General features: G+C 40.5%; 5 protein-coding genes, 1 non-coding gene and 2 pseudogenes across 7 annotated transcripts; 2 read left to right on the forward strand and 6 right to left on the reverse strand.

The window, feature by feature from the left end:
* Nucleotides 663–2,164, forward strand: LOC18776747 (ATP-dependent Clp protease adapter protein CLPS1, chloroplastic). The gene is made up of 3 exons (XM_007209663.2): nucleotides 663–945; nucleotides 1,307–1,454; nucleotides 1,723–2,164. Exons 1-3 carry the CDS (start codon nucleotides 882–884, stop codon nucleotides 1,982–1,984), a joined length of 474 nt encoding a protein of 157 aa, XP_007209725.1. The 5' UTR covers nucleotides 663–881; the 3' UTR covers nucleotides 1,985–2,164.
* TRNAA-CGC lies at nucleotides 2,648–2,720 on the reverse strand. Its single transcript has one exon. It is a non-coding gene; the product is annotated as a tRNA-Ala (tRNA).
* On the reverse strand, nucleotides 2,723–4,634 carry LOC18776561 (putative pentatricopeptide repeat-containing protein At1g53330). The gene has a single exon (XM_007210909.2). It carries the CDS (start codon nucleotides 4,419–4,421, stop codon nucleotides 3,033–3,035), a length of 1,389 nt encoding a protein of 462 aa, XP_007210971.1. The 5' UTR covers nucleotides 4,422–4,634; the 3' UTR covers nucleotides 2,723–3,032.
* Nucleotides 6,734–8,880, forward strand: LOC18777779 (protein ASPARTIC PROTEASE IN GUARD CELL 1). The gene has a single exon (XM_007209877.2). It carries the CDS (start codon nucleotides 6,961–6,963, stop codon nucleotides 8,443–8,445), a length of 1,485 nt encoding a protein of 494 aa, XP_007209939.1. The 5' UTR covers nucleotides 6,734–6,960; the 3' UTR covers nucleotides 8,446–8,880.
* Nucleotides 10,157–13,082, reverse strand: LOC18776766 (peptidyl-tRNA hydrolase, chloroplastic). The gene is made up of 8 exons (XM_007209422.2): nucleotides 12,694–13,082; nucleotides 12,380–12,464; nucleotides 11,867–11,934; nucleotides 11,733–11,783; nucleotides 11,529–11,602; nucleotides 10,902–10,960; nucleotides 10,736–10,812; nucleotides 10,157–10,652 (listed from the first exon to the last, which is right to left on the reverse strand). Exons 1-8 carry the CDS (start codon nucleotides 12,952–12,954, stop codon nucleotides 10,539–10,541), a joined length of 789 nt encoding a protein of 262 aa, XP_007209484.1. The 5' UTR covers nucleotides 12,955–13,082; the 3' UTR covers nucleotides 10,157–10,538.
* On the reverse strand, nucleotides 14,832–16,997 carry LOC18776337 (annotated as a pseudogene). Its single transcript, XR_002271820.1, has one exon. The product of XR_002271820.1 is annotated as an uncharacterized LOC18776337 (transcript).
* Nucleotides 20,601–23,184, reverse strand: LOC18777395. Its single transcript, XM_020563511.1, has one exon. The coding sequence runs from the start codon at nucleotides 22,839–22,841 to the stop codon at nucleotides 20,748–20,750; it is 2,094 nt and encodes a 697-aa protein (XP_020419100.1). The 5' UTR covers nucleotides 22,842–23,184; the 3' UTR covers nucleotides 20,601–20,747.
* Nucleotides 24,097–25,883, reverse strand: LOC18777828 (annotated as a pseudogene).

Genomic DNA, 27,756 nt, shown 5'->3' on the forward strand with positions numbered 1-27,756 from the left:
TTTAATTCAAATTTTGATGCGATTTAAAATGAAGTTTCTATCAGTTGGAAGCTTAATTTTATAGTTTTTAGATAAATTGACTGAAACATTTTGTTGCCTCTTGCTTTAGCTTCAACACTATTCCAAAGGGAGATGTGTAATTTTGTCGTCATACGTTTGTCTTCTACTAACTATAATGTAAAAAATAACACCCATAACTTGATAATTATATTAGGTACACGATGACTAGGGGCTGGCATTAATTCGGTTGAACCGATAAAATCGATCAATCCAAACTGTAATTATTGATTTGATTTAATTTTGAAGTGAAATCGATTTAATTTAGACCGTGCCCACCTCTAACGATGACTTACCGGCCTGCTTCACTCGGTGATATGGGGTTCAAAAGCTACATTTGTCAATTAAACACAAGCAGAATGTTGTAGCTCTCTACTCTATGTCATCATTTTCATTTGAAGCATTCAATTCAAGCATCTATCTACGTTGTCATCAAATTAATAAAAATATAGATACAAATAATAATAATAATAATAATAATAATAATATGTCGTATTGTTTTGGCTTAGCACCACAGTTACTCTGAGAGAGAGAGAGAGAGAGAGAGAGAGAGAGAGTATACTGTTAATGTATATCCTGGTAACATAGGTCAAAGCAAGCATCGGTTTCCACAAGAGAGACTCTGTGCCACACAGAGCCCAGAACCGGATATTTTCCACTTCCACGGAATGATTCTCTTACGACGTGTCGTTAATTAACACCATTAGAAAATCAAAGGCACTGCCCACGGACACAACCTGTATATGCCACACATTCCGTTGCAGTCATTTTGTGGCACAGACACAGAGTGAGCAACATAGAGAGTGAGTGAGTGAGAGAGGCTCATGGCTGCCATCTGCGGTCGAGTCGCTCTTTCACCTAACCAGGGATTCAATCTCGCTAAATCAGGTACTTTTCTTTCTGGGTTCTTTGAATTTTGAGCAAAAAGTTGAATTTTACTCAAGTTCTTTATACCATCAGTTATGTGTTCTGTATCAGGTCGAATCCATTTATTTATAGAGATGTGTTATCTGAAAATATACATGATTATGGCTCAAAGCTATAAATTTTGCGGTGAATTTTTCTGGAAATTGGAAAATAATGAATGAAATAAAGGCTAAGAAAAAATTGATAATTGAAGCTTCCGTTTTGCGTATTAGGAACAAGGCACATAAAGATTTTGTGCTTTAAATTTAACAGTGGTTTGTTTTCTCACTAAACAATGCTGGATTTGTTAATTTCAATGTTTTTATTGCAATTTATATGGCAGGGGATAAACATTATTTTCATAAACAATGCTCAAGCCGGAGCATCTTGATGACAGCATCTAGCACCAGGCTTGGAAAAGGTGGTGGGTTGCTGGAAAAGCCAACCATAGAGAAAACAACACCTAGTCGTGACTCTGAGTTTGACTTAAGGTATGTATTCTCATGCCTTGATTAATGTGTAGCTGTAAATAAAGTAGAAAAATTTACCTCAAATTCAGCTCAGTACAAAATTAAGAAGTGAATGCAACAATGAAGCTTTCAAAGAAACAGAGCACTTCATGTTCATAATCTGCATTTCTATATTTGATTGGGGGTTGAAAACAAATTGTTTAAGTAACCTTTGCATGTATTATTTCATATGTTAGTTAACATTAGAAAATTGAAGTAATTTTCAAGATGGGCTGATCAAATGTTGCAGGAAATCAAGGAAAATGTCGCCGCCTTACCGTGTGATGCTGCACAATGACAACTACAATAAGAGGGAGTATGTTGTGCAAGTTCTGATGAAGGTTATCCCAGGAATGACAGTTGACATTGCAGTGAACATAATGCAGGAGGCACATCACAATGGCCTGGCAGTCGTAATTGTGTGTGCTCAAGTGGATGCAGAAGACCACTGCATGCAGCTCAGAGGCAACGGCCTTCTAAGTTCTGTTGAGCCCGCTAGCGATGGATGTTGAGGAGTGCTTGCTTGTAGTCTATTAGTTATCATATCATAAACAAAATAATTACCTACAATTTACACAAAGAATTGAACTTGTTAGGTCACAGCCTTATCAGTAAAGCTATATATGATGGCATGCTTGTTTATGTGTACATAAACTTGCCCATATTAAGGTGAACTGTTTCAGTTCAGGCATGTTTTGTTTTGTTTATGTTCTTCATTTAATTAAAGAAAGAGAGATAAGAGAGATGAAGGAAAAAAAAGAGGAGGAGAAATAAACAGATTATATAGACCTCATTCTTTTATTGCTCATAGTTATCATTTGATTAAGAACAATTCTGGTTGGCAAGATGGTGGGGGTGTTTGTGCAGCCATGTCTGCATTTTCAATCTGGTTTCAGACGAAACGATTTCATATAACAGAAGCCCCATTTTCATCTTTCATTTGAGTAACAGGAAGGACATTGTCTTCCCTCAAAGAAAAAGGAAGGATCTTGCACGAAGCGTTTGTATGATATCTCAAAATGTTTTAGCCAAAAGGAATTTCGGATGGTTATTATGCGTTTGTGAAAGTTCAAACTGGAAAAGAAAAGATTTCAGGAAAGGATCATGAGATGCACGAGCAGCGCCATGTATTGGTGGTAAAAATGAGCACAAAAGGGAAAAATAGCTTAAATAACTGGAGACGCGGGGAATCGAACCCCGTGCCTCTCGCATGCGAAGCGAGCGCTCTACCATATGAGCTACGTCCCCATGTTGTTCCATTCCTAAATTCAAAAATATAAAAGGAGAGCAGTAATTTTTTTTTTTGTAAAATAAAAAAACCCTCAAACGAATCACATTAGCTTTGGCGACCTTCTCTGTCCCTCTAAAATCAGCAGCCCCAATAGAACTGCAGACTAGAAAGTTGTGGCTTTAAATTATGACAAACATATTGGTTTTCTTCCATAGTAAACCACAATGAAAAGTGAACTTGCAAGTCATCCACGCAGATGCATAGAATTATATAGCATGCCTTTGCAAGAAAACCCAATTTTATCTTATTGACATGGGCACAACCACAATTTACTGCACTAGCAAAGTATCAACAAGCTCAGACACATTTGAAAGCTTCTCCTTCTTGCATACCATCGAAATCACCATTGCCCAGGTGTCCACATGAAGAACATTTCCGTTTCCCAGACTAGTTAAAACTGTCCTTAACAACTCCATATCACCTTCCCGACACAACCCCTCAACAAGTTTATGTGCACTTAGACAATGGGGTGCATAACCCTTGAAGATCAGCTCATCTAAAATAAATGCTGCTTCTCTGAACTGCCTGCAATCACAAAGTCCAGTAAACATTATTCGATATGAAACCACATCCGGAGTACATCCACGTCTTGGTAAATCTTCGAACAAATCATTTGCTTCACTCCATTTCCCTTCCTTACATAGTCCACCAAGAATCACATTGTAACTAATAACATCTGGCTCACACCCCTTCTCCACCATCTCATCCAAAACTTTATATGCTGCTTCAAAATCCTTCTCCTTGCAAAACCCATTAATCATTGCATTGTACGTTACAGTATTAAGTTTGCACCCATACTCGCTCATTTCCTCAAGAAGCCCAAAAACCTCCCCTTTCCTACCAAGCTTGAAAAGCCCACTGATTAAAGTCGAATAAACCGCTGCATCTGGTTTGATTTTTCTCATTATCATCTCCTCCTTAAGCCTAAAAGCCAAACTCATTTCACCAATCTTGCAAAGCCCTTTCATCAAGGAGGTATACACGAATATAGTAGGCGGCACCCCATATACCCTAGCCATATCCTCTTTCAACGTGAAAGCTTCTTTCAACTTCAAATTCGAACAAAGGCAATAAATCAAACTCGCCATTGTCACCGAATTCGGGGGAATACCCTTTCTAGACATTTCATCGAGCACCTTCCACGCATCATCCAAGTACTCATTCGAACAACAAGCTTTCATCAGTATATTATAAGTACATGCATCCGGGGTCGCGTATTTGTCAATACCCACAAAGAATTTCCACATTTTCTCAAACTCGCCACACTTGAGAAGCGCATTCAACAATGAATTCAATGATTTCACGGTCCGGTGGCAACGAAATGTGGGAATTTCATCGAACATTTGGAGTGCACGGTCGGGGAGATGAGCGCGACCGTAGAACGAAATGACATTGCAAAAGATGATTTCGGGGGGAGCAAAGCGGGTATCTTGCTTCAATTGGTGAAGGATTTGGTCCATTTGGTGGAACATTTTGGCGCGGCCGAGCTTGGTGATGATGAGGTCGTAGGAAAGGAGAGAGTAGCGGAAAGGCCTTTTGAGTTGAGGAGTTGAATCAGAGTTGGGGTTTTGGAAGAGTTGGAGAGCGAGAATTGGGTCCTTCTGGCGACGTAGGAGAGAGGAAAGCCTGAAGGGAGAGATAGATTTTGAAGCATTCATTTTCTTCTGTTTTGGGGTCAATCTAGTGCTTTGGTTTGGCCATACTGTTATAAGTTCCCGCCAAATACCGCCAACGGCTATTATTCGAATTCGGAAGTGAACGAAAACGAATAAAAGAATTAGATCAGCAGTTCTTAAAATGGACCGTTCCGGCAGTGACGGCCCAAACACCCCCAAGAAAATGAACTTGTTAAGCCCAATTTTTTGTAAGCTCAAGAAAGAAAATATTCCACGAGCTCGTTTAAGAGTGATTTTGAGGGGGTCAAAATCACTTCATGTTGAGTATAATCACTTTTGCTTAAAAATTATTTCATTACAAATAAGTAAACATGTTGTGAGATTTTGAGGATCGTCCTTCTACAATTTGCTTTTCTGAAAACAAAATTAGTTAAATCTTTATTTTACGATTCCCACTCCAATCTTCCAAATCGAAGTTGGAAAAACAAATTTTTAATCTGTAGTGTTTGACTTTGTCTGTCTCCCTTGCTAATCTGCCTATATCTAATACGACATCCACCACCCACCACCCACCACCCACTTACATGATCCCAGTGCATTGCATCCACAAAACATTTTCACATATAATCAATCAGTGAATATACGACAAAGTTGTCTACTCTCTGCTGATTAATATTCGGAATTGACATATGGTGTCAATTTGATGCTTGCTTTTAAACCACCAATACAGCTGCATGCAGAATTGACAATACTCTTTTTCTACACCGCTGATTCTCAGGATTTCTCAATACAAGTAAAGGAATTGTCCACGTCCATGTGTTTGTTTGTAGGCATTGTAGAAACTTGGATTGGATGGACAATCTTTAAGATTATATATCTGATAAATTCCGACCTTTCAATCACAAGCTTCAGGTAAATTTTGAATATGTATAAATTCGAATATTTTGAATGCCTTTGTGGTTTTTATTAAAGACGTTTAGTTTTTTATTTTTTATTTTAAACGGCTTGTAACTCACGTGCTTAAAAGCAAATTTGTATCAAAAAAGATATTTAGTTGTACAACTCAAAATTATGGTCTTCCTACGAACATAGAAAGAAAGTGACGGTTCTTGACCTCAATTATTAATACCACCTTTAATCACATCATCAATTGAACCCAATCGCTAAACTTTTACGCCTGCCCCAAAAAGGAGTAGCAGAAACAGAACACAAGAAAACAAATGACTCCATTCCGGCATTGATTAATTGATTGCTTGCTGCCATATCCAAAGCACATAATTAAGCAAAAAATTAAGAAAAGAATCTCGTTGTTAATTACAATTTTCTGCATGAGAAATTCGATTTATTTAGCTTATTGTTTTACAGAAAAAGAAAAAGAAAAAAAGATTAGGCATAAATCAGAGGTGCAATAGCGATTTTCTTAATCAGTGGTCCATTTGCATATCCGCCTTCCATTTGCATGATTCTGCTGCGTACACAAAATGTTTTCACATTTGATTAGAGAACGCGACAAAATTATTTTAATTTTATGCATATATACCTTTAAAAATGTCTGGTTGCTATATAATATTCGGAATTGACCTATGATTTGATGTGGTTAATTTATAAATGAGGATGGACGTTGTTTTCGTGGTGTAAATAAACATTCATTCTTTTTTCCTTTTAAACGAATCAGCTACAATGATAAGATACCAGTATTGTCATGAAGAATTGACAATATCTTTTTCTGTAAGATTATGTATAATACGTAATGAACAAAAGAGGAAAAAAGAACTCGCAATTTCTCAAGTCAAAGCTCTTTTTCGGAGAATAGAAAAATTTTCTACAATTGAATCGCAAGTAGACGAAAAATAAAGTCTGAATATACGCAAAAACAACATCATTAATACGTGAGTTATTTCTTTCAACGAATCCGTTTCGCCATGTGCTCGTGGAAGCTCATTTTTTGACTGATGCGTACGTTTTGCCAAGTCATTCTCAATTATGTGACAAAATTTGAATTATTTCTCTGGCTAGTGATGTTATTCTGGCTTTCAACTTTGATCCTATCCTGTGGAATAAGATTGTTACCGTGACTTCTTTTTGTAAATAAATTATGTTTTAAATGTTATGGCCTTTATCACCTGCCACCGGTACGGATCTCATCATCACTTCATTTGAACCCAATCACGAAACTTTTACCTCTGCCCCAAAAAGGAGGAGAAAATAGTAAAACTCGACGCACAGAGAAAACAAAAGACTCCCGACATTGCTGCCTGCCACAGAAGAGAACAGCACACAAGCAGAATATTAAAAAATATTATCAATTTCTGCAATAACACAAGGAAAAAAAATAAAATTGAAACATAGATTTAACAGTGGCCTCCATTCTCCACCCAAAACAAGTTAAATTACTTTGGGTCCCACTCCACTTCCCAGCTCCCACTTTAATGCTTTTCCTCTAACTAAGCCAAGCCTGACGTGAGCATCTTCTCCCTCTCTCTCCCGTTCTCTGTCTCTTTCTCTACTAAATAAAGCCAACCTCTCACTTCGCTTCCCACTCATCTTTCTCTCTGCTCTCTGCTTTCTGCAACAGAGAAAAATGGCTCAGACCGCATTTCTTTACTTGGCCATTCTCTCAGCCTTCACTCTCACTTCGCTGTTTCCTTCCACGCACTCTCGCAGCTTATCAGAAGAAACAACCACACTTCTCGACGTCTCTGCCTCCCTCACCCAAGCCCATGACGTCCTCTCCTTCAACCCTCAAACCCTCAAACCATTGGATCGCCAAGAAACCCAGGCCCAGGCCCATACTCTCACTCCTCTCAACTCCTCCTTCTCTCTCCAACTCCTTCCCCGCGACGCTCTCCACAACTCACAACACAAGGACTACGAATCCTTAGTCCAATCCCGACTCGGTCGCGACTCCGCCCGAGTCAACTCGCTCCACACCAAGCTCCAGCTGGTGGTTCAGAACATCAAGAAGTCCGATCTCGAACCCATGCACACCGAGATCCGACCCGAGGACCTCTCCACCCCGGTCGTGTCGGGTGTGAGCCAGGGAAGCGGCGAGTACTTCACGCGCATCGGCGTCGGCACCCCGGCCAAGTCCTTGTACATGGTGCTCGATACCGGCAGCGACATCAACTGGCTCCAATGCGAGCCTTGCTCCGATTGTTACCAGCAAACCGACCCGGTTTTCAATCCCACCGGATCCTCCACTTACCGCCCGGTCACGTGCGACTCCGCGCAATGCCATTCTCTTCATGTGTCCGCCTGTCGTGCCGACAAGTGCCTCTACCAGGTGTCCTACGGCGACGGGTCATACACCGTCGGCGATTTCGTGACGGAAACGGTGTCGTTCGGGAACTCGGGCGCGATCCATAACGTCGGCTTGGGGTGCGGGCACGATAACGAGGGATTATTCGTCGGGGCCGCCGGGTTACTGGGCCTGGGCGGTGGGGCTTTGTCACTTCCTTCGCAATTCAAAGCGACGTCGTTCTCGTACTGTTTGGTGAACCGCGATTCGTCCACGTCGTCGACCCTGGAGTTCAACTCGGCACCACCCAGTGACTCGGTGACGGCGCCGTTGTTGAAGGACAGCAGGGTCGAAACGTTTTACTACGTGGGGCTCAAGGGGTTCAGTGTCGGCGGCCAACCGGTGTCGGTCCCACCTTCTGTTTTCGAGGTGGACGAGTCGGGGAACGGCGGGATCATCGTGGACTCGGGCACGGCCATAACTCGGTTGCAGACGGAGGCCTACAACTCGCTACGCGACGCGTTTAAGAGATTGACTCGGGACCTGCCGAGTGCGAGTGGATTTGCACTGTTCGACACGTGTTACGACCTGTCGTCGCGGTCCAGGGTTCAGGTCCCAACGGTGTCGTTTCTGTTTGCTGATGGGAAGTCGCTGAGTCTGCCCGCGAAGAACTACTTGATTCCCGTGGACTCGGCGGGAACGTTTTGCTTTGCTTTTGCTCCGACGTCGTCGTCTCCGTCCATCATCGGGAACGTTCAGCAGCAGGGGACACGTGTGAGCTATGATTTGGCAAACAACCGCGTGGGTTTCTCGCCAAATAAATGTTAAATTTGTTAAGTAAAAAAAAAAAAAGGTTAAAAAAAAGGTATTAGAAGTAAGTTTAGGTTTGAGTTGGGTTAGGAGGTAATAGGTTGGGATTGTGAGTGAAATATTATGTACAAGGAGCCGGGGCTACCCGATTTATCCCTCATAAATTATAATTGGGTGAAAAATGAAGAAAAAGAACAAGGTTGGTGGCTATAAGGCTTTTACACCTGAATTCGATTTCTTTACCCCTTATATTACAAGTATTTATTACAGGTGCGGTGTTGGTGGTTCTTCAATTGTGCACAAGACAGGGTTGGGGGTGAGTTTATTTTGAATGTGAATATTTATGTATTTGGGTGGGAGGTCGATAAGAGTGGGGCCCATGCCCATGCCCATGCCCATGCCCATCTACTGTATAAATTCTGAGCTGAATTATATGGTTGAATTGAATTGCTAGTGTTGTCTGTCAGCAATGTATTGATTTTGTTGGTGGCAAATTAGTCCAAGTTGAGGGCTCTCACCCCCTCACTCACTCACGTTATACAATACGTTGTCAAAGGCTTGCTTGCATGCGTGCCTCGTGGCATTATATATTTTATTTTATTTTGTTTGATTAGATTTATATATATTGGTGACTCTCCCTGCGTATTGCATGTGAATTTTGGAGGCGTTTAGATAGGCATATTATTTGTTTGGCTCCTTTCCTTACCCGGTCCTCCTTACGAATTCGCTTTCTTTCACTTTCGCTTGTGAATGTGGGGGAGTCGATCACATGCATTGTTTGTAGGGTCCACTTTTGGAAGTGGAAGACAACGTATGCCATGTAGGATTCCCGCCCTTTGACCTTGGGTCCCTACACTTTCCTTTGTGGGCCTAAGTACCGTGATTGTCGGCATGGGCCGTTTGTCTTTTCTGACGCGTGGGAGTGTTTCTTCATCATCCACGGTCGACCTACCCACATCATCTACTAATACTATACCACTATCATTACCATGCCCAGCCCAAATTCAACGTACAATTTCATTTTCAAATTGTAAAAAAAAACGATAAACTGCAATAAAAATGCATACTTGTTCTCCTTCCAGATATTTAGAGGCAAATCGGGCAGAGAATTTGGGCTGGGACCCTAGTGTGTGAAAATCATTTAAGCGCCATAAAATTTAGGTCAAACATCAATGGCAACTACCATATGCAGTTATGATAGGGTCCCAAGACCCAGCTGAAAAGTTTGGGATCCTAGTGTGTGCATTTAGTTCCTTTAATTGAGGAAAAAAGTTTGGCACAGCCACTCCTTCCGTTTTTATACTTGCTATGTTTTTCGGTATTTTTTTTCCATTCAATCTCTACTCTGTAACTGTCAGGCATGGTGAATTGGTTTACTATAGCTGGCGCTGGCAATAGAGAAATAGAAGAAAGAAGATAGGGGGGTAAGAAAATGTGGACCTTGCTTCTTCAGTGAAAGCTGCAGCGGAATAAAAGTCAAAAAAGTTACCACAATAAGTTGCATAAGAAAATAAGAAATTGTTCCCTTACCCACTTGCTTCATTTTAAAATTGACTGATTTTAAGCTGGCAGACTAATTTTCACATGTGGGAACCCACATACACATAGTTGGTAACCCTTAAACAGATTTTGCTGAAAGGTCGCAGGTCCTGCATGTACGCTGTTGAGTTTGAAAATATCGGTCAACCATAAGACATTGCAAAAGGTCGGTGACTTGTGAGTTTGCAGATACTGAAATTACTTGGACCTTTTCACATATGAGGAAAAAAACCCAAAATATGGGAACGTTTTGCTTTTACCTGGACCTCTTCAAATGCCATGCCCTTTAACAAAAAGAAGAAAAATAATCAAGTTCAGAAACGCAAAACAAAAAAAATGATAGAAGTACAAGTCGCTAATTCTCAAGTATATAGCTGCAGCTGCTCGTTCACAGAAAGAATGTTGGAACTACTATAGTGGATTGGAAATTTCTGATGGGGCTTTGTATAGATCTTCAAAGTAGTATTGTGAGTCAGTGTCACTACCAGATAATAATGAAAGCAATGATGGATGGTTCACCAGAATGAGAATTTCTGAAGTAATATGCTTCTCAAGATAACAAACGAAGCAATTTAACCACATTGTTCCAAGGGTTTGGCACTATTAACAAATGTTGCGCTTTTGTTGAACCCCTCGAGCAAAAGAATACGCACCGCTTCTACGCCATCTTGAAACGTAAAATTCAACTGAAAAGCATGTCTAGTAGTTAGAGTCCAGTATCAATCTAAACATAAGTTTCTCCAGAAGTTGCATCAGAAACTCAACAAACCTCTTCAAGTTCTTGTTTAGTAAAGGGACGAAGAACAAAGTTCACAGGATCCATTTTCCCAGGAGGCCGTCCAATGCCTACAGAAATTCTCCAATTCAATGACATAATAATAACGTAATTTTTAAAATACTATAGGCAAACACTCTTAGTGCTCTAGGGAAAATACCGATTCTTAAACGAGGAAAATCTCGACTCCCTTTAAAGTGATCAATGACACTCCTCATCCTGCAAAAGAAAGTATATGAAGGGAACCTGAATAATCACAAGGGCTTTCTATTTTTTTTCAGTTATTCTACCATCTGACTGTTGATATACTTAAATAACATAAGCAATATTATATTCTGTGAATCATTAAGCCACAAGCAATCAGAATTTTTTCGCAATTGGCTTGATAAACCAAAGAAAAGATTTACATGCCACAAAACAGTCTTACTACAAGCAGGGAAAGAAAATCCACAAGTCAGCACAGGTTCTTCCTAGTTTGAAATGTCACAGTGCAGCAAAAAATGTTTATAATCTTTATATTCATTCCTGACGACAGGATGATTGTGGTTTGGGACAATGATATCATTTCTCATTGTGTCCAAGACAATACATATAGATCTGGAATACAGAGAAAAAGTATTCGTTTGGTTATCTTAGGGATCTGACAGGGTCCTTTCAAACTACAGGTCTAGGATACAGTGGTAGAGTTTGCTCATTTGAAATATATTTTCCTTAGACACTGAGTTAAATCTAACACAAACTAGTACATAAGCTAAAACAGGAAAGTAACATGGCAATGTGCAATTACCCATTGTGCCCTCCATGTCCACCTTTTGGCAACAGCCGCAGTTTTGCAAAAGGGAGATCTAGATCATCAAAGATCTGAAGAAAAAAATATATTTCAAGAAATTTGAACATGGTGGAGAAACAGGACACTCTGACTCAGAAAACAAGAGGGGAAAAAAGAAGAGAAAGAGTAGAGATTAAGTCAAGCTAGGGAGAGAAACTGCACCACAAGTACTTGCTTCAATGGAATCTTGTAATACGAAACAATGGATCCAACCTTCAACAAAGGGTTCAAATATCAACCAATCATCTCAGAAACATATTAAAATATTAAGACAAATCCTGAGATAGCTTACTTACTGACTCACCGCTTTTATTCATGAAAGTTTGTGGTTTGGCAAATATAACTGGAACATCCCCAATAAGGCCTGGAATATGGAAACAAGTTCTATTTGGATTACAGTTTGCCATAACAGTTGGGAATCTTGAAAACAAAGTGGAGGATTATTTATCGATAAGCTCAATAAATTCACAAACCTAAATGAGATTGGAAATTGCAGAGACGTGTGAAAAATGATATATGCACAAAAATTATGCAAAAGTGAACACACACAATAAAGCAAAGTTAGCAAATTCAGTTGCTGGTTTGGTTCTGCAACCAATCAAACTATATTTCAAACGATCAACATGAGAGAGAAAGAATAAAGACAACAGAATTGGGTAGTTCCAGCATGTGCAGATAATCACACAAGTGGGGAAAATAAGCTCAACGTAAGCTTCAAGAGCAAATGGTGATCCATTACACACTAACAAAACTTATCCACGATATATGTTGTAAATTTGAAATAGTATTAAAATTCAAAGCAATTGAACCTTTTCCGACCAGGGCTTTGAAAGAAACACTGCTCAATGATATCCCTTCAGCTTCAGCTATAGCATCCACCATCTCAAAACCCACCTGAAAAGAACACCACCGCCATATATTATTGCAATTTGCAAGCTTCAGATTTCCATATAGCACAACATTAATCAGACAGAGTTAAATCAAGAAGAAAACCAGGCAACATTCATATGATAGGAAAATTAGCGTCTAAAACAGCTATGAGGAGCAAAAGTGTGAACTTTGGGGTCAACTTGAATTTTCAAAAGCGAACTAAAAACACAAAGCTTTGAGGGGCCGTACGAACATTGTGGCGAGTGCTGTGGTATTTCTTTCCGGGGTTTCCAAGGCCTACGATGAGCCACGGCTGCTTGGGCGGCTTCTTGGATTCGACAGCCGCCGTGTTCGAGCTCATTGGCGGCGCAGATGAGGCGGAGGGTGATGACGAGAATTGAGACATTATCCGAAGCGACGAAGATGGAATTAGGGTTTTTGAGGAGCGAAAACAGCGGTGGCAATTGGGGAAGCGAACGGTGGCGATAGATGATAGAGAAGCAGCAACGTTCATATTTTTTGTTTTACTTATTTATACAAACCAATAATTATCTGAGGGTTTGAGAAATAGATAGATAAACCCTACGGCTGTAACTAGGACGAAGATGAGGGAGAATGAATTTTCAATTTACAAGCGTTAGGGAAAATGAATTTTCGATACCCTAAAAAAAAAACAGAGGTTAAAAATCCTGAAAATTGAAAATTAATAAAAAATTAAACTCGGCTATACTCGTTCTTAACCAACTTTTTTTAAAAATGGTATAGCCGCGCGGCTTTACTATTTTTAAATATAAAAAACAGTATAGCCGCGGGGCTATACCCGGTTTTAAATTTTTTAAATCGTATCAGTTTTATTAATGTTTATTAAAAATAGTATATCTGCGCGGCTATACTTACTTTGACACATAGGCGCCTAATTGCTGGGTGGGTCCTCTTTTCTTGTTTTTTAAGTAGAGCCGCTCGGATTTTTCCTAAATTGTTTTTAAAAATAGTATATTCGACTGCAATACTCTTTATATATATATGTATAGCTGGTTTTTTTAGTACAGCCGAACGGCCATACTTGGTTGGTTCTTTTTTTCATTTAAAGTATAGCCGCGCGGCTATACATGATTTTTTAAACTGCTTTTCAAAATAGTATAGCCGTTCGGCTATACCGGGATTTGTTCTAATTCATTAAAAATAGCAAGGCCGCTCGGCCTTACTGATTCTGACACGTGGTGCCTAGGAGCTAACCGGTATATAAATAGTATAGCCGAGTCCAATTGTTTTTGTTCACTCTCTCTCTGAGTTCATTCTAATCAAGTTGCTTAGCTGTTGTTCTAAATTAATTAGCATATATCATGTTGTAGTCCATTTTTAGTTTCAATGGAGTAGAGATTTTACAAATTACAAACAAGTTTGCTTTGCACTTCACTCAAACCTCTCCATCACAGACGCTGCAATCGACTTCATCTGAATATAAGCCAGATCTTTTCCGAGCCACATCCTCGGCCCGGCAAGAAATATCGGAATCCGAAACGCACTCTCCAGCTGACATGTGCCATCATCGTCCTTGAGCCACCTCTCAGGCAAATACTCACCGCAGTTCTTCCCCCATATCCCCTCCATCCTTCCCATGGCTTACGCGTGGTACGTCACGAACCACCCCTTCTTAAAAATCGTCCCATCCGGAATGACGTCGTCGTTTAGGCAAGCCTTTGTGTCGACCGGTATGGGAGAGTACAGCCTCATAGCCTCCGAAATGGCCGCGTGCAAATAGTGCATGTCTCGGAGCTCGTCGAAACTATACGTATCGCCGATACTTTTACCATTTCGTATCCGAATCGTTTCTAGCTCCTTTAAAATGGCTAGCTGGACGCGTGGCCTGGACGACAAGAGCCAAAAGAACCAAGTCAGATAGAGCCGAAGATGTGGTGACATTTGTTTGAGAAACTGCTCTTTGCCTCTCCATTAGATGTGCAATATATAAGAATGAAGTGTACTGGACTGAACATTATCTCTCAAAAATGACCCAAGAACCGTGTGTGTCAGTTTAAGAAAGTACTGTGTAATTTGTTTCCCGGATTCAAGTGGGATTTCAAAAACCTCGAACAAGCATTTGAAGAGTGAGGAAAGCTGTATGGGATTGGATTGGGAACATGAACAAAGTCCATCTCTTTGGCGGAACTGAGCCTCAACAAGTCCCTTTGAGGGGCAAAATGGAAATGCATCTCATACATTGGGTGCCACCAACAAGTCCTCAACAAGTCCAGTTGCAATCATAAAATAAAACCACCAACATTTCACTTGTCTATTTCTTCTACAAAATGGTTGGTTAGAAATTAACACCAAGGCCAAACATAAACGGTCAACTTATTTCTTATCATTCATATATGAAATTTTGCAGAGGAAAGGGCCAAACATAAAACGTCAACTTATTTATGAATTTTTTACAGGAGACATGAATGAATGTTGATGATCATATCATCAATCTATCACAACCAGCTTCTGATACTTTTCGCCGGAGATGGCTGCTTCCATGGTAAGATCCGGGCGAATGTCCCCATCCCCATCCAAGAATATCGTCATCAAATTCTTGGAGAAGCCACTCAACAGCGCCACCCCTGGTTCTGTGCTCGGCAATGGCGTAGACATAGAATGCCTCAGATTCCAAAACACGATCTGTGGCACTGCATTCTTGTACCCTTTCTCCTTATACTTCCTCTGTATTACCTCATAATCAGTCTCCCAACTATTACTCGAAGCCTCATCGAACTCCATGTCGCTGAACACGAAGATCCTCTTGATCATATGCTCTGGCTTCAAATTCCCATTCACGGCCACTTGGGGAAGCAAATCAAACACCTTTTGAAAATCAGTGTTCATGCCCCAATCCATCCTCCTCACAAATTCACACTTGGAACTAAGGTCATCCCCTTCAATCAAATGCAGCCGAGCGTTTCCACTGAAAGTGATGACCTTTCCCTTCCATGGCTCTTCAGTCAGTTCGGATACCAACAATCCCAAAGCCAAAGACACCTCCATTGGGGTTCCAGCCATGCTGTCCGAGACGTCACATACAGCCAAGCTATTCTTCAGCTTCCCTTCCTTTAGCATGTCATCCACCATTTTCTTCCACTGAAGCAAGGCCACTTGATCTTCCTTGTCATCGTCATTCTGGTCTTAGTCATCGTCATTCTGGTCATCGTAAGAAGAAGGCCACCCCATATTATTCAGTTGGGCTATGATCTCATGCGGAAGCAAAGCACCCGCCGCAATTGTGGACTTGCCGGCTTTCACGTCCTCCAAATACTTGCTAAACCTCTCATTGTCGTGCTCCAAAAACTTACTTTTGTAAAGCTTCATGGCCACAGAGGCCACTCGATTGTACGGAATAGCACCCCATTGGTTGGCACCCATGTAAACCTCGGGCAACTGCAACTCCTTCCTCAGCGGCACCAACACCTCCTTCCTCAGCCGGTCTCTGACTCTGTAGGCGTAATGTGCTTCCTCCATACCTTCATATTCCTGGTACGATTCTCGGGGAAACACCTTCCTCGCAATGGCTTCGCAGAGCAAAGTGGCGCGGTCGAAGGAGGAGTCAAGGGAAGGGCACCACTTGGCAGCCAGAGTCATCTTCTTATGCTTATCATCCGACTTGAATTTTTCTACATCGGACTTCAAGCACTCTGCGAAAAGATCCGAAACCCTCTGGTGCAAGAACCGGTAATCCGGGTCACGCTGGTACCTGGCAATGGCCTTCTTGGCCATGGCTATCTTCTTTTCTTTCCTCGCAGAGCTCGCTGTTTCCTTTTCCAATTTTACCCTCTCCATCCCCTTCATTACCCGAACCTCTTTAGGCACACTCTTCCGGCTGCTGATGGCCGGAGTGACCACCGCTTTGGTTTTCGATTTACCAATTTTATAACTCGGACGACGTCTCCGTGCCACTCGCCGAACCACTGGTCTCCTCTTGCTACCGCCCCATCGGCGTTTTCTCATTGACCACTGGTCCTTTTGGTTCTTCCTCACGTCTTGGCCTTCTAGAAGGCGGTACAGAATCTCGCGCATGTCTTTGAAGTAGCCGAACTCGGCGAAAGAGGCGAGGTTGCAGGCGAGGGTTTTGGGGTGGTTTTTGTGGAGCCAAAATGCCGCCGTGTAGAAGCTTTCCTTGTCGGACTTTCCTGCGCCACGGACGCCTCTGAGGTTGCAGATGAGTTTGAGAGTGGTGAGGGAGTCGTGGGCCCAGGCCAGCGGGAGCTGTTTGTTGAGATAGGAGGCCGGAGAGTCCGGGACGACGTGGAAGATCATATCGAGGCAGGGGTTTGAGGAGGTGAGGAAGGTGGCTGAGCCGTTCTCGGTGAGGCCCATTGGGGGTCTGGCTCTGTTTGATCCGCTCATCGAATCACCGAAGGCGGGTTCGGGTTGCGGTGTTGGGGTGGGCTTGTTGATCTCTGGAGGACCAAGAATTACAAGACCAGTTGGTGGAGGAGCCATCGGCGTGATTTGTAAACAGAGGTTTGATTGGAGAATTGGGAATTTGGGAGAGGGTTTAATTTGCAGTGTTTTGATGGAATTAGGTTGGAGAGGCGTGAGTGAGATATGTGCCTCTTTTACATAGGAGCTTGTTTACTTGGGGACCAAGGATTAATCTGTTAATTATGTTTTCCCAAAAAAGAAAATTGAATTTTTTGTTACCATTAAATTTATTGAATATTGGTTATGGCATTGATTTCATTTTAAAGAAACATAGATGATAACAAATGGGAAAAATCAACAGAGATCGACAAAAAACATGAGATTTCATTTACAGTTCACTTCTTTTTTTCCTTGTACAAAATGAAAAAGTTTAAATGTCCTTCTAGCCCTAGCATAAAACCCAAACATACAATTTTTCATATTTTCTATGTAGGTTAAATTCTTGGTTATCAAGGAAAAAGGAACATAGTTAAACCAGATGATGATCATCAATCAAATTGATAGGCAATGAATATGTACTCAATTAACTCGGATTAGGTTCGGTTACGCTGTACATTGAGATCAAAATCCTAATCGTAAAACACTAGGTTAAGTTACGTGAGTATCAAAGAATAATCGAGTCATAAGTGCCCTGGAGTAGGTTTATAGTTAGGGTTCGAGACTTGAGAATGGTTTTGGAACAAGTTTAGAAGTTAGAGTTTTAAGTTCGAGACTTGGATTTGGGTTTTGGAGGCTAAAATCATTTTTTGGAATACTAAAATAGTTTTGCCTACTTAAAATTAGTTTCCAGGATTTTTAAATAATAGAAACTATTTTAAAAATACTTTTGAAAATTAAAAATAGGTTTTGAAGTCCATAAAAGAATTAAATACTATTTATTAAGTAATTTCATAAATAAATTAAAATATTTAAATACTAATTCTTCACTAAAGAAATAATACTAAAAACTAATTACTAATTAAAGTAATTAAATAATACTAATATATTACTTAATTACAAAATATTAAACTAAACAAACTAATTTGTAGGAATTTTTTTTTTAAAAAGTCCAAAAAAATGATTTAAACTAATTAATTACTATATATTGAGTAATTTATGAAATTAATTAAAATCATTAATACTAATTAATAAATAAATAATAATTGAAATATTCTTAGTTAAGAACATCAAACTAAAAAAACCTAATTTTGTTTTAAAAAAAACTATTCGAATAAATATAAATATAAATATAAATATAAATAATATTCAAGGAGTTTAGCCGATCGGCTATACTCTTTAAGTAGGAATATATATCGGCTATACTATTTAACCATTAATGTATAAATATATTGAGGAGTATAGCCGCCCGGCTATACTACGCATAATAAGGAGTATAGACGTGCGGCTATACTATTAAGCATACATGTAAGAGTATAGCCGACCGGCTATACGATTTAAGTATTAATAGCTTTATACATTTAAGGAGTATAGCCGCACGGCTATACCCTTCATTCTGGCTACTAACCGTAAATTTAAACATTATGAAATAGGAAAAAATAAAAAATGACAAGAAGATATTCAGAACATATATTTTAATCATTGCGGTTATCTTTGAGTGTCCTGACTCCTGAGTAATGTAAAAGATAATTATCTCAGTTGAGGCTTCTCACTCAAGATGATCAGCTGAAAAAACAGAATAAAACTGAAAGAAGCGAAAGTAATTAAACTGAATAAACAATGATTACAGCAGGTACCTTTAGAAGCAATCAAAAGTTAACCAGTATGATCCAAAGGAAGAAAAGAGATGAAATTGCAGCAGCTGTAAATGAAGAAAGTACAATCAACATTGGATTATGAGCAACTAGGTCTTATAAATCCGAACTCTGAGCCTGTTCAATTTTCATCCAGCATAAGATTGACCTCAGATTGCTTTGCTGCTGCTCCAACCCAATCTTCCTCTTAAAATCATTGGACAAAACACGAGTAGTTTCTGCATACTGAAAGCAATCTTTAATTTGTCGAGATTGGTCTTGCAACAATCAGTCTGTAAATAAAGTGAAGGAATGATCATAAATCAAATCACATAGAAAATAAGAAAGCATGAGTTTCCATAATATAATTCAGAGATTAAAATGCAGAATTCGCATGACACATCTGTTCCATAAAGAAACATAGAAACCCAAATTCTAGAAACATTATTCAACATAGGTTTTGGAGCAAAAACATAGAAACCCAAATTGCATAATAATCAACAGAGATATTGGAGCAAAGACACCACTAAATTTTCATTTTACCTTTTGTTTTTGCTACAAAATTGAACAATGGAAATCAACATCTAGGACTAGCATAGAACTTTTTTTTTTCTTTCAGTTTTCTTTTCTTTTGTACATTGGAAATAGGAAACAACTAAAATATAAGATGATCATCAGATCAATCAGCCACAACCAACTTCTGATGTTCTTTTCCGGAGACGGCTTCTTCCGTGACAAGGTCCAGGCGAACTTCTCCGTCATTATCCAAAACACTATTTGTGGCACCCCATCCCCGTACCCTTTCTTCTGCTACCTCTGCATTGCCTTCTTTATCATATGCTCTGGCTTGAATTTGCCATTCACAGCCACTTGGAGAAGCAACACTGAAAGTGGATTATGAGCAACTCAGATCTTGAAAAATCAAAGTATTGGTTTAGGAACACACCTTTCCCCTCTCAATCAAGACTAAGAACGAGAATAGAAAGCATAGAGACTCATTTACTCTGTTACTTCCATCAATAAAAGAATGGAGGAGACTTTTCTATTCCTTTTTTCTCTTGCTTTCTGGTAAGTTCTATATTCAAGCAATAAAAATATGTTTTACACCAAAGCGGCAATATGAAAGCAACATAACCAGAATTAAGAGCTCACTCTCAGAAGTATCATTGACAGTCACAATAACGGAGCTTGTATCTGATTTCATTAGTGATAATCATGAAAGATTGTTCCCTAATGGATTCTGCAGTTCTTTTAGTTGATTATGTTTGATCTTTCAGAGCGGCAATATATTGAGTGTAGAAATCCCTGCAAAAAATGTTCAACAGAAAATGGAAAAATTGATAAAATTGAAGAACCATTTAATGCAAGAAGCGAAAGTAATAAAACTGAATAAAAAATTATTGCAGCAGCTTGGACCTTTACAAGCAATTAAAAGTTAACAGGTATGATCCAAATGCGGAAAAGATACGAAATTGCAGCAGCTGTAAATGAAGAATGTACAATCAACACTGAAAGTTGGATTATGTGCTACAACATCTTGTAAATCAAAACTTTTGTTCTAGAACACACCTTCTCCCTCTCAAGACTAAGAAGCCTTGACTGAGCCTGTTCAATTTTCATACATCAGAAGATTGACCTTATATTGCTTTGCGGCTGCCCCAACACAATCTTCGTCTAAAATCATTAGACAAAACATGAGTAGTTTCTGCATACTGTAAGAAAATTTTAATTTCTCAAGATTAGTCTTGCAACAATCAGTCTCTAATAAAGGAAAGGAATGATCATAAATCAAGATAGAAAATAAGATAGCATGAACATCAGTTCCATAACAATGCAGAGGTCAAAATGCAGAATTGGCATATGACATCAGTTCCATAAAGAAACATAGAAAGTCGAATTGCAGTTGGACATAGGTATTGGAGCAAAAACATAGAAACCCAAATTGCAGAAACAATAATCAACAGAGACATTGGAGCAAAAACACCAGTAAATTTTCATTTCACCTCTTGTTTTTGCTACAAAATTGAACAATGGAAATCAACATCTAGGCCAAGCATGGGACTTTCTTTTTTACATAGGAGAGAGGAAACACCTAAAACATAAGATGGTCATCGGATCAATCCAGCACAAGCAACTTCTGATATTCTTCGCCGGAGAGGGCTTGTTCCATGACACTGTCTGGGCGAACTTCTCCATCATTATCCAAGAACAACTTCATCAAATTCTTCGAATAGCCACTCAACAGCGCCACCCCTGGTTGTGTGCTAGGCACTGGCGTAGACAAAGAGTGCCTTAGATTCCAAAACACAATCTGCGGTATGGCATTCCCATATCCTTTCTTATTATACTTCCTCTGAATTGTCTGATAATCAGTCTCCCACCTATTGGTTGAAGCCTGATCAAACTCCATGTCGCTGAACACGAAGATCCTCTTTATCATATGCTCTGGCTTCAGTCTCCCCTTCACTGCCACTTGCAGAAGCAAATCAAACACCTTTTGAAAATTAGTGTTCCCGCCCCATTCCATCGTCCTCACAAACTCGCACTTGGACATAAGATCACCGCCTTGTATCAAATGAAGCTCAGGTCTTGCACTGAAAGTGATGACCTTTCCCTTCCATGGCTCTTCACTCAGTTCAGACACCAACAGTCCCAAAGCCACCGACACCTCCATGGGTGTCCCATTCATGCTTCCAGAGACGTCACATACAGCCAAGCAGTTGTTCATCTTGCCTTGCTTCTGCATGTCATCCACCATTCTCTTCCACTGAAGCTCAGCCACTTGCCCGCCATCTCCATGATTCAGAGACTCTATGATCTCATGTGGAAGCAAAGCACCTGCTGCAATGGTGGACTTGCCGGCTTTGACGTCCTCCAAATACTTCTTAAACCTCTCTTCATCATGCTTAAGGAACTTCTCCTTGTAAAACTTCATGGCCACAGAGGCCACTCGGTTGTAAGGAATGGAACCCCACTGGTTGGCACCTATATAAACCTCTGGCAACTCCAACACCTTCCTCAACGGCACCAACACATCCTTCCTCAGCCGGTCTCGGACTCTGTAGGCGTAATGGGCGTCCTCAACACCTTCATATTCTGGGTATGATTCTCGCGGGAAGACCTTCCTGGCGATGCTTTCGCATAGCAAAGTGGCTCGGTCGAAGGATGAATCGATAGAAGGACACCACTTGGCTGCCAGGGTTATCTTCTTGTACTGATTGGAGTTGAAGTTTTCAATATCGGACTTCAAACACTCGGCGAAAAGATCTGAAACACGCTCGTACAGAAACCGGAAATCTGGGTCACGTTGGTACCTCCCAAGGGCTTTCTGGGCCATGCTGCTCTTCTTCTCTCTTCTCAAAGAGCTCGCCTTTTCCTTCTCCAATTGTGCCCTTTCCATTGCCCTTTTTATCCGGGCCTCTCTAGATTGCACATCCCCTTTCCGATTACTTGACCGACGCCCCTTCACCGCACTGCTACTTGACCTGAGCCCGCCCCCGAAGGGTGGTCTCAACCCATAGGGGCCACCTCCGTAGGGTGCTGGTGGTGCAAAGCCACCTCCGTAGTAGGGTGGTGATGGTGAAACGCTACCTCCGCAGGGTGCAACACCACCTCTGTAGGGTGGTCTCAGATGATTTAGCCCCCGCCTACCACGCCTACCAATCCTACACGCCCCGCCTTTTCTCATCGACCACTCGGCCTTTTGGGTCTTCCTCACGTCTTCGCCTTGTAGAAGGCGGTACAGGATCTCAGGCAGATCTTTGAAATACCCAAACTCGGCTAGAGACGCAACGTTGCAGGCGAGGGTTTTGGGATGGTGCTTGTGGAGCCAAAACGCCGCCGTGTAGAAGCCTTCCTTGTCGGACTTTCCAGTGCCGCGCACGCCTCTGAGGTTGCAGATGAGCTTGAGGGTGGTTAGGTCGTCGTGGGCCCAGGCGAGAGGGAGTTGTTGGTTGAAATAGGAGGCCGGCGTGGATGGCACAACATGGAAGAAGAAATCGACGCAGGGGTTGCCGGAGGAGAGAAACGTGGCAGATCGGTTCTCAGTGAAGCCCATCGGAGGTGCGATAATTGGAGCCTTGGCTGAGTCGTTGTAATTGGCAACCATGAGGTCAACGAAGGGGTCAGTCGATTGGGTTTGGGTTGCTGCTGCGATTGGCTCTGGCTTTCTGAACTCTGGGGGACCAAGAAGAAGACTTGGAGGAGCCATTGTTGTTTGTTGGTATGAGGGTTGTGGAGAATTGGGATTAGTGTTTTTGCAGTGGGGTTTTTGATCGGATTAGAAGAAGTGAGTTTTCTTTTGGGGACCCTTTTGTAGGAGATCAATTCCTTGGGCTCCAAGGAGTTTCTGTTGAAAATCCTTTTTCAATTTGAATTTTTTTATCCAAACAATATCTTTTGCTAATGGAAAAAAAATAAATTATTTAATATACTTATACAACTGGCAACCAGTCGACCGACTTTGGTTTTATTTTCTTGAAATTGTATTTACCATTTGCGTGAGATTCCTACTTAAAGAATTACCAATTCCTCCAACCAAAAAAAGAAAAAAAAGAATTACCAATTCCAACTTCAGTGACTTTTTTTTTTTTTTTTTCAGTGCATATTTATTTATTTAAAAGAATTTCAATATTGAGACCCAGAAAAATTTGGCAAATTCTAACAGGGCTTTAGCTTGTTTTGGGTTTTCACTGAAAAACATATTTTTCCAAGAAATTGGATTTTCACCAACAATAAGCTCAGCAGCAGCTGATTATTAATATGAACTCAATGTTTCAGTTCTTCTTATGCAGATGAATATATGCTATTGGCTGGGATGATGAATATATGCAGATCCCTTCTGCTTTTATTTCTTGAGCTGAAAACAAATCTGCCCAAGTTCTCTCACATTTTTCTCCTTTGAATTTATATGAAATTACAACGAAACGAAACGAAACACATCAGAAACAGAGTGCTGCTAAATGAACCCTAAAATTAACTAAGTACACCCTACTATAAAAGTATATATTGAATTACTGATTTACCCTAATATAAAATGACCAAAAAGGATATATGGAATTGTGAAACAAATATAATTTTAGTAAGTACACCCTACTAACCATATTCAACTCTAATCAAGAGATTGCTTGTCCTATTGTGTTTTTAACGAAAGAGGTGGTGATTGCAAGAACTTGAAATTGCAAAAAAAAAAGCCTAACAGTTTTAGTAGAAGCACAAATCCATATGAAAAGTCAAAGATTTATAAACACTATTAAAAAAATCAAGCTGAAAATAATAATGCTACAAATATTAGGGTGTACCAGGGGTATTTTTGTTAGTTTTATAGGGTGTACTTAGTTAATTTTACATTTTAATTAAAATATTAAGGTGTACTTAGATCATAGGGTGTACTCAGTTAATTTTAAGGTTCGTTTAGTAGCACTCTGATACTCTTCGCCATGGCTTCAAAGAGGTAATGATCAACATCAATCTACTACAGTCAGACTCTGACACTCTTCGCCAGAGATGGCTATTTCCATGAAAAGTTCTGGGCAAATTTCCCCATCATGTTTGAAGAACATCTTCATCAAATTCTTGGAGAAGCCACTCAACAGTGCCACCCCTGGTTGTGTCTTAGACACTGGTGTAGAACTCGAGTGCCTCAGATTCCAAAACACAATCTGTGGCACTGCATTCTCGTACCCTTTCTCCTTAAACTTCCTCTATATTGCCTCATAATCAGTCTCCCAACTATTGCTCGAAGCCTGATCAAATTCCATGTCGCTGAACACGAATGTCCTCTTGATCATATGCTCTGGCTTCAAATTCCCATTCACGGCTACTTGGAAAATCAGTGTTCATGCCCCACTCCATCCTCCTCACAAACTTGCACTTGGAACTAAGATCATCCCCTTTTATCAAATGCAGCTGAGGGTTTTGACTGAAAGTGATAACCTTTCCCTCCCATGGCTCTTCACTCAGTTCGGACACCAACAATCCCAAAGCCACGGACACCTCCATTGGGGTTCCTCCCATGCTTGCCGAGACATCACATACAGCCAAGCAGTTGTTCATATTGCCTTGCTTTAGCATGTCATCCACCATTCTCTTCCACTGAAGCTCAGCCACTTGAACATCAACATCACCATTTTCGTTGGGTTCAGATTTAAAAGAATAATGATCGTAGAACCCAATATTCAGTTGGGCAATGATCTCATGCGGAAGCAAAGCACCGGCGGCAATCTTGGACTTGCCGGCTTTGACATCCTCCGAATACTTGCTAAACCTCTCTTTGTCGTGCTCCAAAAACTTTTCCTTGTAAAGCTTCATGGCCACAGAGGCCACTTTGTTGTACGGAATGGAACCCCACTGCTTGGTAGTCATATACACCTCGGGTAACTCCATGGCTTTCCTCAACGGCACCAAAACCTCCTTCTTCAACCTGTCCCGAACTCTGTAGGCGTAATGTTCATCCTCAATGCCTTCATACTCTGGGCACAATTCCCGCGGAAAAACCTTCCTTGCAATGCTTTCGCAGAGCAAAGTGGCACGGTCGAAGGAGGAGTAGATGGAAGGACACCACTTGGCCGCCAGCGTAATGTAGTTATTCCTCTTCAAACATTCCATATCCGACTTCAAGCACTCCGCAAAGAGATCCGAAATCTGGTCGTGTAAGAATTGATAATCCGAGTCACTCCAGTACCTGTTAAGGGCCTTGGTGGCCAATCTTCTCTGTCCTCAAGGCACTGGCCTTTTCCTTTTCCAATTTGTCCCTCTCCAATGACTTGTTGATCCGAACCTCTCTAGACTCCTCCTTAACCCTTTTCGCTTTAGATTTCGACTTGTCCCTCCTGGTTCCATCTGTCCTCATAATCCTCCCCCTCTTCCCACTGCCTTTTATCCGTTGCCACTCGGCCTTTTCCTTCTCCCTCACGTCCTGGCCTTGTAGAACCCGGTACAGAATCTCGGGCAGGTCTCTAAAGCACCCGAATTGGGCAAAGGAGGCGAGGTTGCAGGCTAGGGTTTTGGGGTGGTTCCGGTGGAGCCAAAACGCCGCCGTGTAAAAGCCTTCCTTGTCGGACTTTCCAAAACCACGCACCCCACGGAGGTTGCAGATGAGCTTGAGGGTGGTCAGGGAATCGTGGGCCCAAGCCAGGGGAAGCTGTTGGTCGAGGTAGGAAGGCGGAGTGTCTGGGACGACGTGGAAGAAGAAATCAAGGCAGGGGTTCCGGGAGGAGAGGTAGGTGGGTGAATTGTTCTCAGTCATTCCCATTGGAAGTTATGACCTCATCTTTGTGAATGTGTCGTTGAAATTGGCAACCATGTGGTCCACGAAGGGGTCGCTGGGTTTGGGTTGGGTACATTGCGGCTGTGCTGGTTTGGGTTGGGTACATTGGGGCTGTGCTGGGTTGGGTCTGAGTTCTGGAGGACCAAGAAGAAGGGTTGCAATTGCAGGAGGCAGTCCTCTTGTGAGTTTTGAAACGGCGGCTTGGGTTTGTGTTTCTCTGATAACTGAGAGGATTCGCATCGTTTCACTATCAGTTTCATCAAAGGGATTGACTTGAGATTTATTGGAGCAGCTTACTTGGCGTCCAAGATATATATTGACTTGTGCTTTCCAAAGTCAACTTAACAGCCAATAATATCCTTTAGGATATGCACGCACCTAATTAAATTTTCAATTATATCGTTAACAATTTTGGCGGAGATGGGGATTTTATCAAGATCTTGGACCATTTGAAAAAATATTTCAAGAGCCAATACTAATAAGGAAAATGTTACTAAAGTTCAAGAGACGGGATTCGAAATGAAAATATGAAATGTACTGCTCTAGGTTTGTCATCGTTTTTACAGAACATGAAAGCTCATAATTTATGTTTGTTCTTCTCAGTGAGAATGCTAAATAACACCAAAATGGAAAAGTAATGAAAATTAACTTGAAGGGCAAGCTAACACTTATATTATTACTCATTATTTGTCTTTACATTTGATTTTTCTTTTCAAGGGGATTAGTTAAAAGGAAACAAACAATCTTCAAACAGATGATCATCTCTATCAATCTACTGCACTCAGACTCTGATACTTGAGGGTTGCAGATGAGCTTGAGGGTGGTTAGGGAGGGGAAGCTGTTGGTTGACGTAGGAAGGCAAGAGTGTCTGGGACGACATGGAAGAAGAAATCAAGGCAGGGGTTGCCGGAGGAGAGCTAGGTGGGTGAATTGTTCTCTGTTCTTCCCATTGGGAGTGACTTGAGTGTGCTGCTGCTGCTGGGTTTTGTAAGTTGGTGGGGACGACGACTCTGATCTCTGAAGGACCAAGAAGAAGAGTTGGACTTGGCGGAGGAGAGGCTCTTGTGAGTTGAGAAAAGGGGGCTTGGGATTGTTTTGCTCTGATAACTGACAGGATTCCCATCTTCACTTTCACTTTCACTTTAATCAAAGGGAAAACGTACATTATATACCCTAAAACCGATTATTTTAGGATATCAATTTGAGATCAATTTTGGGATCGCCTTACTTGCGCTCCAGGATATATATATTATTTTATTTTATTTAGGACTAGTCTCTTTGCACGCGCTTCCGCGCATGCGAGAGGTTTTTTTTAAAAAAAAATTAAATTTATTTTAGAATTAAAAAAGATAATGGATATTTGTGTTCCATAAAAATAGGACCCATTATCTAAATTTTCTTTTAATTTTAATTTTTTTAATACGAATAATTGTGAATTTACCATATTATCCTTATTTAATTAATAATTTCAATTCTTAATATTTGCATTAACCAAGGGCATTTTCTGGTATTTTGAATGTTTCACCATTCTCTGCCTTTTGCTTTATATATATAGATTATACAGGTACTAAAGTTCAAGAGACAAACTTTAAAGTGAAAATATATAAGAATAATTTTATTATTGTATGGTATTCTTTAAACTTTGTAGCATTATCGTTTTGTATTTCAGTAACAAGGAAATATTCAAATTCAAAAAACTTTTTTATTTTACATAATTTGAAGTCAAATAAACTTATTTATCTTTTGAAAATTAGCAAAAACCAACGTTAAATTTGCAAATTATTAATTTACATAATTGTGGCCTTTTCTTTTGGCGAACTATCAAGTTAACCGCTATTTGTTTATTTAGCACAAAACG

This window comes from Prunus persica, chromosome G5, assembly GCF_000346465.2.
Source record: "Prunus persica cultivar Lovell chromosome G5, Prunus_persica_NCBIv2, whole genome shotgun sequence".
NCBI classification, from domain to species: domain Eukaryota; kingdom Viridiplantae; phylum Streptophyta; class Magnoliopsida; order Rosales; family Rosaceae; genus Prunus; species Prunus persica.